The sequence below is a fragment of the Rhineura floridana genome, chromosome 1 (genome assembly GCF_030035675.1).
Source record: "Rhineura floridana isolate rRhiFlo1 chromosome 1, rRhiFlo1.hap2, whole genome shotgun sequence".
In the NCBI taxonomy this organism is placed as follows: Eukaryota; Metazoa; Chordata; class Lepidosauria; order Squamata; family Rhineuridae; genus Rhineura; species Rhineura floridana.
Window position 1 is genome coordinate 34,796,056 of NC_084480.1, and position 12,733 is coordinate 34,808,788.

Genomic DNA, 12,733 nt, shown 5'->3' on the forward strand with positions numbered 1-12,733 from the left:
GTCCTATCCATAGATCAGTTGAGTTGAGTCAGTTGAGTTCACACAATTGTTACTGCAAAACTTCAGGTAAATCTGGACAAGTAGATATTTTGGTTTCTGCAAAGAGCCATTCATTCTGATCAAATATAATCCCCTCTTGTCTGTCTCCTTTTCAACTAGCTGGCGACTGATTTCATCCAGAAAGGTAGTTTCTAGTGCCACAAGACACTCAATAATTAAAGTTAAGATCCACTGTTTGGAAAGTTTTAATTAGTGTGTATACAGATTTTAGCTGGATGTTTAAGGATATATCATGTCCTCTCCTCTCCCTGCATGACCCATAGAGCAAATTGGTGGGCACAGGGTGGCTGCAGGAAGAAGGAGAGGATGGGGAAAGTCCCATCACATTCACTAGTGTGATATTAGGTCTTGCCCTATATTTTCCTTAAATTATTGTAATTTTTTTACTATAGGTGCAAACTCCTTTTATAACAAGTGAACAAACAGTTAATAAGTTACCGGTGAACAAATGAACAAGCTGAGTGTTAACAGTAATCAACAATAAGGATTTTTTTAATTGCTGGGAGAGAGAGACTGTAGTTGCCTATATGAACCGCAGCCCTCAAACTTCCCCAAAGAAGCATGTCTGGCACCAACATTGCAAGTTTTTCAGTGCTACATGAATATTGTCCTATTTAAATAACTTTTGGAATGTTTCTGTGTTCTGTTCTTTTAATTTTGGGGTTTTTATTTGCATTTTGTTGTGTTTGTTTCTTGTTTTTAAATCGTTTTTATCTTGTGAATTAGTTTTATTCACATTTTTGTGTACCATCCTGAGATCTTTTGGTTAACGGAGATTTATGAAATATTCTAAATAAAAAAAGAATAAAAAACCACACACTTTGTATGCAAAAAAATCCTAGGTTGAGTCCTTGACATCTCTAGATAGGACTCAGGTAGATTACCGTGTGAAATCCTGGAAAGCTACCAGTCAGTGTAGTCAGTACTAAGCTAGATGCACCAACGATATGGCTCTGTACAAGGCATGTAAGGTGTTCCATATTATTAAATGGCTTTTTTTTGGTGAATTTTGTGTTTAGCAGCTTAGTTTTACTTTCTATAAGTTAACAAAACTTTCCATAAAGTATAAAACTTTCTATTTCTTCTGTAACTCTCAAGATAAATGCTTTTAGAAAATGCACTTCCATTCACATTTTAAAATGTGAAGGTGTTCTACTGTTTTGGGATTTAGAGGTTTTTTCCTTTCTTTTAACTAATTTATAAAATTCAGAAGCAGTTTGAAACAGTAAAAGACCGTAATCGTTCCTGAACACAGAGGTGGGTTGTGGAACTTTAGCTTTTTCATTCCTCTCAGCTCTGGAATTAAACCCTTTGACTTTTGTGCTACTTTGTGATAATAAAAGCACACTTGTTGGTTACTGTGGCTTTTGGTATGATCTGAATATATTTGTGTGGGGAGACATTTGACATTTCAGAAAACACAGGCAGGGCAACTCTTAGGTCACCTGTGGTTTTTGCAGATTTGTAATCCTTCCACCCCCAGTCTTCTCCGTGTTCCCACCAGTCACCCGCAAATACAGAATTCCAGTACTTGTCAGGAGTTAAGAAGATGCTGCATGGGCATAATTATTGTTCTGCTAGATTCTGTTTTCCATTTTAAGCTTAAGATTCTGCTGCTGTAGCACTGATTAGAGCCAGCATCATTACCTATTTTGTCTGGCTCAGGCAGCAGTTCCTTGGCCTGCTATCAGTGGATGACTCGTTCTTTTCAGTAATTTTGTTACTGAATTACTCCTTTTCTTAAGTAATTGTATGTATAAATAGCATTCTGGTAGAACTATTCAGGCATCTGATGCCATCTGATATCACTTGGAGTTTGACAGCATGTATACTGTTGGTTGTGATCCAGCCTGGGGGGCTTAAATTGTATTTATCTATCAGTAACACTCAGCTGAAATGCTTGGTAGTTTCACATTTCCTTAATAGTGTATTTATTACCTACAGGGTCATGAGATCAATTTCAAAAGACAGGTGAACTTTCTGTTGTAATTGGCTTTGATATATGATACCAAGTAGCTGCCCGACCTTTGGCTTGTAATGTTAAAATTAGTATTATTTTGGTTTTAATTTATGCACCAAATGAATGACATATGTGTCTTTCCAAGCCAATGTTATTGTAGCAGACAAATATAGTGAACTCACCTGTCCATGTTTGGATATTTATTTAATTTATTTAAAATATTTCTATCCCACCCTTCTACCCCACAATAGGGCACTCAGGGCGGCTACAATAAAATTGCACGCATATATAATAAAATACACAATAAAAACACAAACATTACAGTAAATTAAAATGCATAAAATACAATTAAAGTACATAAAATGCATTTTGCATAACATACACACACATACATACATGTATATATGTGCATACACATATGAGGGAGTGAGAATAAAAGAACTTAAAAGATAAAAAAAAAGATTAAAAAAAAACTTAAAACAGCGTCAGGCTAACCCATTAGTCCCAAACAAAGGCTATCCGGAACAAAATAGTTTTTACAAGTTTTCAGAAAACCATCAGGGACAGAGCAAAGCAGGCTTCTTGGCGCAGGGAATTCCAAAGTCTGGGAGCCACCATTGAAAAGCCTCTCTCCCGCGCGTCTGTCAATCTAACTTCTTTCTTTCCTGGTATGCAGAGGGGACCAGAGCCAGATGATCTTAAATCCATGGTAGGAACATATGGACGTAAGCACAGTCCCTTGATACAAACGTCAGGTACTCTTTTCCCCAAATTAGGTTCTCCTATGTGTACAATATGTCCTTTTCAGTTCTGTGTTCATTTACAATACCTGTAGGTTATCTTTATCTTAATATAATTCTTTTTAGACATTACAGCATAGTAAAGACCACTTGCCCTGTTGGCTGTGGTGTATAAAAATTGTCTCCAGAAAGGAAAATGTCTATGAAGTAAAAAGAGTTTGGTTTTTCTATCTCTTTGTTCTCTATGTAAAGAAAGATTACATAGCACATGCCAGGCATATAATGGTTTGCCTGCATGTATTTTATTGTGGAAAATCAATGCAGTTAATTCTAGGAAAATTAGGAGGATTTAAAAGCTACCAGATAAGTAATAAATGCGTATACTGCATAAAGAGTAATAAAGAAACTGACTAGTGTTCTTTGATTAAAATAAATTGCATATGTTCATATAACTTGTTGAGATGTAAATACACTGGATATTTCTAGTTACAGAAGTTTTTGATTGAACTGACAGCTATATTTATTTTTGGAGAAGCACACAAAATAATGTATTTAATAGTGATCTTGGCTTCCTGGGTCTTGACAGCAGTCACTCAACACCTGTGGTCCTGATCAGCTGGGGATGGAGGCGAACATTATCAATCACATACAAACCGCCACTGTGGTCCAGGGACCGCCAACCATCATCACTTCTGTCTTGTTTGTATTCAAACTGTCTGTAAAACCATGAACTATGACTTCCAGCCTCTTGTTTAAAGTGGAAACTGCTTCTCCTTGATTTGATGAATGGTAGAGTTGATGGTGCCTCACTGTAAAATTAGCCTTACACAGAAGTTGTGGGGCACAGAATGGAACTGCATCCACCCTGTGCAGATTGGTTGCATTCTGACTGAAGCAGCAAGTGAGAAGGTGAGGGCACTCCTTATCCTGACTTGTCAGATGAACAGATGGCAGCAGTGGTGAGAATAGCCTTTTGGTAGCTCTGGGTGGTTCACCAGTTGTGGCCCTTTCTGGAGAAGATGAACCCATCCCCTTGTTTAGGAGTGGCTAACTCCAGATGATGTTGGAATCTCAACTCCCATCAGCCCCAACAACATTAGCAGCCACCTCTACCCTAATTATTTTCAGGCTATATTATTGCAGTGCTTTCTGTGTAGGGCTGCTTTTTTTTATTTATTTAATTTATATCCCGCCTTTCCTCCCAGAAGTAGCCCAGAGTGGCAACAAAACACTAAAAACACTCTAAAACATCTTAAAAACAAAAGACTTTAAACATATTAAAACATCTTTAAAAACATATGAAAACAAAACAGCTTTTAAAACATATTTGAACAAAACAGCTTTAAAAACATCTTAAAAAGCAATTCCAACACAGACAAGATGGGGATGTCTCTACATAAAAGGCATTTAAAAACAGTTCTGTTACATTGAGTGACTACAAAGCACTGCTGCCAAACTGTTGTCTGGGATTCAAATGTTGGAGCATGTATCTGATCTCATTTTGTTTCTGTGTTTGATTTAAAGAGCTTGTTTAGGCTTTTAAAGCCCTAAACAGCTTAAGAGCAGGCTACTTCAGAAAAATGCCTACTCCCACATCTATATAACTTGTCTTTAAGATTGGCCTTGGAGGCCTTGCCCTCTGTGCTGTTCATATGTGAGAACAGGTGGAAGAATGAGATAAAGCACCTTGCCATGATGGTGGAATATACTTCCAGTAGAGAGTCATTGCTATCTTCTCCTTTCCATATTTAGACAAATGATAAATACTTTAAAAAATACAATAGACTATGCTAGTTTTTAAATCGGTGATGCTTTTGCTGAAGTATTAGCACGGGGGTTTTGGAATTAAAAATGCAGACATGCTTCTTTTACCCCCCAAAATATAGATGATGAGAACAACAAGAACAACTACCCTCTCTTGACCTACTCCCACGACATGGATAGGCATCCCTTTGCCACTTGCCTTCTGGCATCCTCATCCCCTCTGCCTACTCAGCCAGGGCTAAGGGGGTGTCATTGTGTTTTCTGTGCAATGGTGAAGCTTCTGTGATTTCCCAAGATTTTCAGTTGTAAGGGCTGTGTCAGAGAAACTTTGTGTGTCTTGAATCTGCTGCTTGCTCATAAATTGCTAACAAGGATAAATTAGGGTACACAATAAGACCACACTCATCCATGATTTGATCATGGATGAGGGTGCTGATTTGGTGTGCATTACTGAGACCTGGGTGGGTGAGCTGGGAGGAGTTGATCTGACCCAGCTTTGCCCACCTGGATACTTGGTGCAACAACAGCAAAGGCTGCAGGAGTTGCTATGGTCTACAGAACTTCCATCGCTTGTCACTAGGAAACCACTCTGTCTTGGAGCTGGCTGTGAGGGCCTGCACCTGGTGTTGGGCCAAGGAGACAGTAAAGTAGGGTTGCTGCTGGTGTACCATCCACCTTGCTGCCCGGCAGTTTCTCTGACCAAGCTGGTGGAGGCAATCTCAGCTGTAGTATTAGAGGAGCCCAGAATGATAGTCTTGAGTGATTTCAGTGTCCAGGCTGAGGCTGCATCTAGTATTCTGGCTCAGGATTTCATGGCCTCCTTGACGACCATGGGGCTGTCTCAAGTTGTCACCGACCCAACGCATAGGGCAGGGCACACCCTCAATTTGGTTTTTGCTCCAGATGGAAGAAGTGGTGGTCTGGAGATGGGGGGGTGGATGTCACCCCATTGTCATGGTTAGACCACTTCTTAGTGAAGTATAGACTTACGGCTCTGATCCTCTCCTGCAGGGATGGTGGACAGATTAAGATGGTCCACCCACCGGGGACTAATGGAATCCACAGGATTCCTGAATGCCCTGGGGGAGTTCCCAGTAGATAGAGCAGGTGATCATGTTGAAGCCCTTGTCACGTTGTGGAACAATGAGGTGCGTCAGGCTCTTGACATGTATTGTATTGTATTGTATTGTATTGTATTGTATTGTATTGTATTGTATTTTGCTGCATTTTACTATATGTACGTCGCCTAGAGTGGCCATCGGCCAGATAGGCAACACATAAATTAAATTTTATTATTATTATTATGGTTCCCCCGAGCACCCTCTCTGGCATTGTGGAGCCCGGTTTGCAACTTAGTACACCAGTGAGCTAAGAGCAATGAAACAGGCTGGATGATTGCTATAGCATAAGTGGTGGATATACTGTGAGGCTGATTGGGCACGAGTAAAACATCATACCTACTGTGTGGCTGTGAGAGCAGCTAAGAAAGCCCACTTCTCTGCCTCCATTGCATCCTCAAGTAGCCTTCCAGTGGAGTTTTTCCGTATTGTCAGGGGTCTGTTGACATCAGCTCCATGAAATGGAGTTTTAGACCCTTTGGGAGCTCAATGTGAATTGTTTGTAAGGCACTTTGAGGGTAAAGTTGCTCATCTCTGTAGCAATCTTGATGCCCCATTCACATCAAGTGTAGTCCCCAGTGAGGTGTCCAGTGCAATGTCTGCTGCAACTTCTTGGGATCAGTTTGATATGATGTGGTCTGATGATGTGGACAAGATGCTTGCAGTGATGCAGCCAGCAACGTCTCCTCTCGACCCTTGCCCTTCTTGGCTTATTAAAGCTTGCCGAGGGGGGTTAACCGAGTGGATCTGGGCTGTGGTCAACACATGTTTGTGGGAGAGAATGGTTCCAGCTGTCTTGAAAGAGGCAGCGATCTTACCGCTCCTGAAAAAGCCCATCCTGGAGCCTTTGGTTTGTGATAACTACCACCCAGTTGCAAATACCCCCTTTTTGGGGACGGTGATTTGTCGTGCAACAATTGCAAGTACTCTTGGACGAAACAGATTATCTTGCCCATTTTAGTCTGGTTATGGGACTGAATTGACCTTGGTCACCTTAATGGATGACCTTTATCGGGAGAAGGACAGGGGGAGTGCATCCCTGCTGTTCTTACTTGATTTCTTGACAGCTTTTGATACTATTGACCTTGGTATTCTTCTGAACCGACTTGGTGAGATGGGCATCTGAGGCATTGTTTTACAGTGGTTTAGATCTTACCTCCAGGGTTGTTTTCAGAGAACAGCATTGGGTGATTGTCTTTCAGCCCCCTGGCAGTTGTGCTGTGGGGTGCAGCAGCGTACCATCTTGTCCCCCATGCTGTTTAACATCTATATGAAGCTCTTGGGAGTGGTCATCAGGAGATTTGGGATGAGGTGTCAGCAGTACACTGATGATATCCAGCTCTATTTCTCTGTAACATCTGAATAAAACATCTATGCAAGCCCTGGATCAGTGCCTGGGTGGTGGGCTGGATGAGCGCCAATAAACTGAGTCTGATTCCTAGCAATATGAATGAATGAATGTTTATTGTTACAGTCATAGACCTAGCAATATGGAGGCACTGTGGGTTGATGGTCCCTGAGTTCAGATAATTGGTCAGTTGCCTGCTTTGGACTGGGTTATACTACCTCTGAAAGGGCAGATTCGTAGTCTGGGGCTGCTCCTGGATCCACCTTTGTCGCTAGAGGCCCAGGTGACCTCAGTCCTTAGGAGTGCCTTTTACCAGCTTCAGCTGGTGAGACAACTGCTGCTATTTCTTGACCGGGATAACCTGACCACTGTTGTCCATGCACTGGTAAACTAACTCTAGAGTGGATTACTGTAATGTTCTCTATGTGGTGCTGCCCTTGAGGTTCATCCAGAACCTGCAGCTGGTGCAAAATGCAGTGGTGAGACTGCTTACTGGGACAGGGTATTGCTAACATATCACTTTGCTGCTGAACGAATTGCACAGGCTGCCCATTAGCTACCAGGCTAAGTTAAAGGTTCTGGTTTTGGTGTACAAAGCTCTATACAGCTTGGGACCAGGATACCTGAAAGATAATCGTACCCCTTATCTACCCAGTAGGTCACAACACTCTGCAGGTGAGGGCCTCCTGCAGATACCGTCTTATCAGGAGGCCCATTCCACACAACATGGGAAGTGTACCTTTAGTGTAGTGGCACCTAAACTTTAGAATTCCCTCCCCTTAAATATTAGACAGGTGCTATCTTTTTGGCCCTACTGAAGACCTTCCTCTTTCAACAAGCCTTTTAATTAGAGACCTAATCCCAGTCTGCGTCTGTTGGAATGGCTTTTAATATGTTTTTAAAGCTTTTTAAAAAATATGTTTTTAATGATGCTTTGTTTTAATATATTAATGTCTGTTTATATGATGTTTTATAGTGTTTTTAGTATTTTTGTTTGCTGCCCTGGGCTCCTACTGGGAGGAAGAGCAGGATGTAAATGTAATAAAATAATAAAATAAATAAATATTGCATGAAACCTCACTCTTTTAAGCATAGGTGGTGGAAGAATCCAACATAGCAGTGTGATTTTTCAAGGCACACTGTCCTTATTACACACTTGTGTATCCATGCACACAATTTGAGGATCTCTGGTGTTTCAAAAGCAACTGAAAGGTTTTCAATGTTAATTGGGTTATAAAAGTTCTGAAATAAAAAGGAACAAAATAATCTTGGTCCCATGCTTGGTCCTATGTCAACAGGACTAAGAATCAAGGCAGTCTACAATATGGCATAACTGGAGATATTGTAACATCCTTTCACTTAAATTCCCTAAAAAGCAAAAAGTTAGTGCCCAATAATTGTCAGGATTATCAACATCAAATGAAAAGTAATAGTGGTGGTAGATTTTCTACTAGATCTGTGAAGGCCCAGAAAAAGAACAGAAAAAAATTGAAGGAGAGGAGGCACTGCTTTCCCCCTGTTATTTGTCATGAATTTTTCTATTTTTCCCCCGGAAAAAATTAAACAAGATGGGAAAAATCTGATTTTTCCATTTCCCCCCCCTGGGCCTTCACATCTCTGTTTTCTACCACTTGACTCCTGGTATTTTGACATCTTGCATTGATGTATTTATCATACTAAGATAGGTATTAAAAATATTTTTATATGTATAATTCTGTTCCTTTTTGATTCTACCTGATGAGGTGGTGGTAAAAAAATTCATATTCTTTCACCAACAGAATTTGGGCTAATCAGATGATGACATCTTACTGATTTTCCACTTGATATTGTCTTAGATGCATAGGGCAACTGCCTACTGCAGCTTCTACTTTGTATTTTGTAGAGATATTCATATTCAGTTTTGATGCAAGCTTTTCCAGTCTTCAGATATTTCAAAAATTCTACTCCCTATGTATTATAAAACTTCGATTAATCTATTATTATTTAAGTCTGACTTTTGATGGGAACTTTTCAGATATGAAAACTATATTCAGTCTTTTATTCTTGAAGATAAAGTTTTCAAGAGTTGTTAGGTTCTAATTTGTACATATTTGAAACAATACGTCTGTCATTCTCATCCTCCTTCATTGTTAATATTAAGAATCTTAAAATAAGGTTGACTTTCTGGATAGGTACAGCAAAGATCTAGAGTTTATTTTCTGATGTTCAGTGATGTAATTTTTGAAGTTCTACCAAGTTATTGATATAGTAATCTTTCACCACCTTTGGGGCTCTTAGAAATTCAGTGGAATTCCATATCCCATGATAAGCATGAAGCAAAGCATCACTTAGCATAATTAAGAATAGGCTATTCAAAAAAGTTGGATTATAAAACACTGGGTCACACTATGAAACACAAAAAGCCATGTCAACTGTGAAATACCTCTCTACCCACACCGTTATTTTGATTAACTGCACTGGTGGCCAATATATAAATGTCTCCTTTCCGGGCTTGATATTGGCTTCTATGCGGTTTATCCCATGGAGATATGATAGCATTGTGTATAAGACATTATCGTCTCCTTTTTGTTGTGATTTTTTTTATTCCTAAGCTTTTTTCAAGAGAATGTGCCACCTGCCTGATAACCTGGCTTTATTTTCTTTGCTTTACAATGGGAGCCAATAAAATATATTTTCTTAGTGTTCTGAGGCTCACAAGGCAACATATGAGACACTCTAGCCATTTGTTTCTGATAAATTGAACTTTTATCAGTAGCATTCAAATTATTTTTCAATCAGACACAGTTGGAATGGTCTGCTTTTGGAAGTTTGCTACACTTAAAATAAGACGTATTGCTCATCTGGGTAAGTGTGATTTCTAGTACATTAAAAATAGTATCTTAGGACCAATATAGAACACTAGTTAAGTTTGCATACTTAAATGCTCTTAATTAATCACCACACTTTAAAGTATATGCTATTAGCAAACTAATACTAAGGGAGTTTTCTGGTTTTGGCTTGCTGTTCAAAGAATGGGGTTTTGTGGGTGAGGGACATACTGTCTTTCAAACTTGTTCAAGTTACATTCATATCGCATAGCTGACTTTCAAAAACTGTGATGCTCGTGCAGTGAACAAGTGGAATCTGTGCAAGCAAGGCAGCTGTGGTACCCCTTAAACCTAAAAGTTAATTCACATTTGGAAATCCGATGGATAAATATGATGCCTTATCTTGTTTTTACAATAAAACATTATAAGCTGTACTGATAACTTGATTATAGAATAGCATATAAATGCCTAAAATAAATTAATAAAAATAATAAGTAAATAAATTTTCAAAGGTGTATGATTGGAATCTTACGTCAACTCTTCTTGATTTTTTACTTTGCTTCCAGTTGCTTAATGAAGATCAATAACTGCAATTGAAGACAGTAGGTTAGATCCAAAGAATCCTGAGCAGAAGCAAAATAGTGGTCACTGCTCTCAGCTGATTCAGCAAGAATTCACTTAGTGATATGAGAGGTTGACTATATAGCAGTACTTTTTACGTCTGCCTTTACAAGAGGCTACACAACCTCTTGCACAAACAGAACAACATCTTTGCATTTTCTTGTACAGAGCTCCAGTGCAAGGCGTAAAACAGTTATTTTGTCCTTGGAATACATTTTCTGAAAGTGTAGGCACAGCTTTTGGATCCAACCCAGTGTTTGGGGTAGTGTACTACTGAACCAAAATTATAGCTTGGATCATTTCACTGGGACAGATCCTTAGAAATGATTATAGTAGTTATTTGTATAACTACTTATGTGTGCATAAGAGACATTTTGAAGAAGCATAGACATTAATTCAGAATGTGTGTCTATTGTATTTTATTCCCTGTTGTGCACCGCCCTGAGAGCCTTTTGGCTGTGGGCGGTATAGAAATCGAATAAAATAAATAAACTAGCCTCAGGTGAGTTCTTTCATCTGTGATCCTGCTTGCTAAACTACCACTACAATTTGAATGGTTAGAAAAGGAACTAAAGAGATGTTTAAAGTCCTCTGATGCTTCATAGAGGTTCAGAGTTCCAGAGGAGTCGCAGTAGCTTTGTATTTTTTGGTTTCTGTTTGTGACAAACCAGCTACTGTACTTTCATAGAGTAGTACAGTCCTTGCCACTGGCAGTCTGTGTGACAGAGAGCCTGTAGGCTGACATAAAGTGCAGCCTGTTGTGAACTGCTAAGTGGGAGTCTGCCAAGTGGGGGGGGGGGATTTTTGAGCCCTCATTTCTCCCCTTTTTTTTTTTTTTTTACAAGACGGATATTGTTAAAGTAACTTGTTTATGTAAGATTTGTCTGCCTCTATTTTCTCATTGCATGAATCATTTTTTAACTTCAAGTCTTGCACTGCAGGTCACTGAACACTTCCACATGGTGGCTGGCACAGGACCAAGCCCAAGACACGCAACTCATCACAGTCGATGAAAAATTGGTAAGGGCTTTCTGTTGCGTGTGCTGCCTTGAGGGCAATTTCTGTGCTACAGGTATTCAGTCCTCCACAGTGTACTGGAGAAACAATGTAAATGTAAATACCACGTACAAGGCCTTCCTTGACTAAAATGGGTACCTTGGTAAGACATAAAGCTTCTAGAAAAAATGTGTACTTAAATATGCAAGAGTTTAAAATATGAAATTATGTATCTAAACTACATGCATGTTGTGTACATTGTGGTCAGAAAGCAGTAAGATTCATTTTCAGTGTGACATCTTGAAATCCATACACTTCCCTGTTATACACAAATGATTTGCCAACACTTCTTAAAATTAACTGTTGGATTATCCCATTTTGAAGAAATACAGTTTAAAGAAGCCATGTAAATTAACTGTAAACTGTGTTCATACACTCTGTTTTAAATATGCATGAAGGATTACAATTAGAAACAACTGTGTAGCATTCTTTTACTAATCATTACCAGGTCATAATTTTGGCAGCCTTTAACTTCTAACATATTGCAGCGTGTGGTCCATTACTAGTACAGTGATGCAACCCGATATTTATGCTTACATTATACAATGTTCTGACTTTTGTTGTAAAGCATCCAAGACTCCTGGTGGAAATGTTGTAATTAAAGCAATAATCTCCATTGACAATTGCATCACTTTTGATTTTTGGAGATGGAAAGTGGTAATAGAACCCCTAAGAATATATAATTCATAGTGCACTTACCTTTGAACATTGTAGGAGCATACCATCTAAAAAACAAATGGCAATGGCTGAACAAGTGCTTGGAAAAACATGCAATGCTATCATAATGAAATATGGTGATTATTTAAGGGGTATTTCCAACTCCTAACATATGCATGCTGGAGGGGAGTTCCATACTTGCAGCTTACCCTCTGTAGGTTCGGGTGCATTTCCATGTGTCAGGGTGATCAATCCTGCTCCTTATTTTCAATTATGCTATTACAATAAATATTAAATAATATAGATTGACTTTTTCAAGGATACTATCTATAAATATGAAGAACAGTTGATGCAAACTCTGCTGAAATTTTGACCGTTGTGTGGGAGCACACTTAAATTCAATTGCTCTTTTGTATTTTTTTATGTATCCAAGATGACCTGCATAAGTTAAGTTTATCTTGTAAGTGAAGTGCACTCAGTGATAATCTTAAATACAGATGTTGCAGGTTTTTAAATAAAGGAACAGTTTTTCTTTTAAAAAAAATAATCAGTCTTCATGGTAAATGTACTAGCTAAAAAAAGAGTTTTCTCTAGCTTCTTAG

At 38.9% G+C, this 12,733-nt stretch overlaps 1 protein-coding gene across 2 annotated transcripts in view; it reads left to right on the top strand.

Annotated features, from left to right (window-relative positions):
- Positions 1 to 12,733, top strand: part of NDUFS4 (NADH:ubiquinone oxidoreductase subunit S4) — a 67,949-nt gene that overhangs the window by 12,974 nt on the left and 42,242 nt on the right. For both annotated transcript variants that reach the window (XM_061617821.1, XM_061617812.1), the window contains exon 2: positions 11,360 to 11,438. In XM_061617821.1, the coding sequence (XP_061473805.1) occupies positions 11,360 to 11,438 (79 nt within the window). The remainder of the gene's footprint in view (positions 1 to 11,359; positions 11,439 to 12,733) is intronic.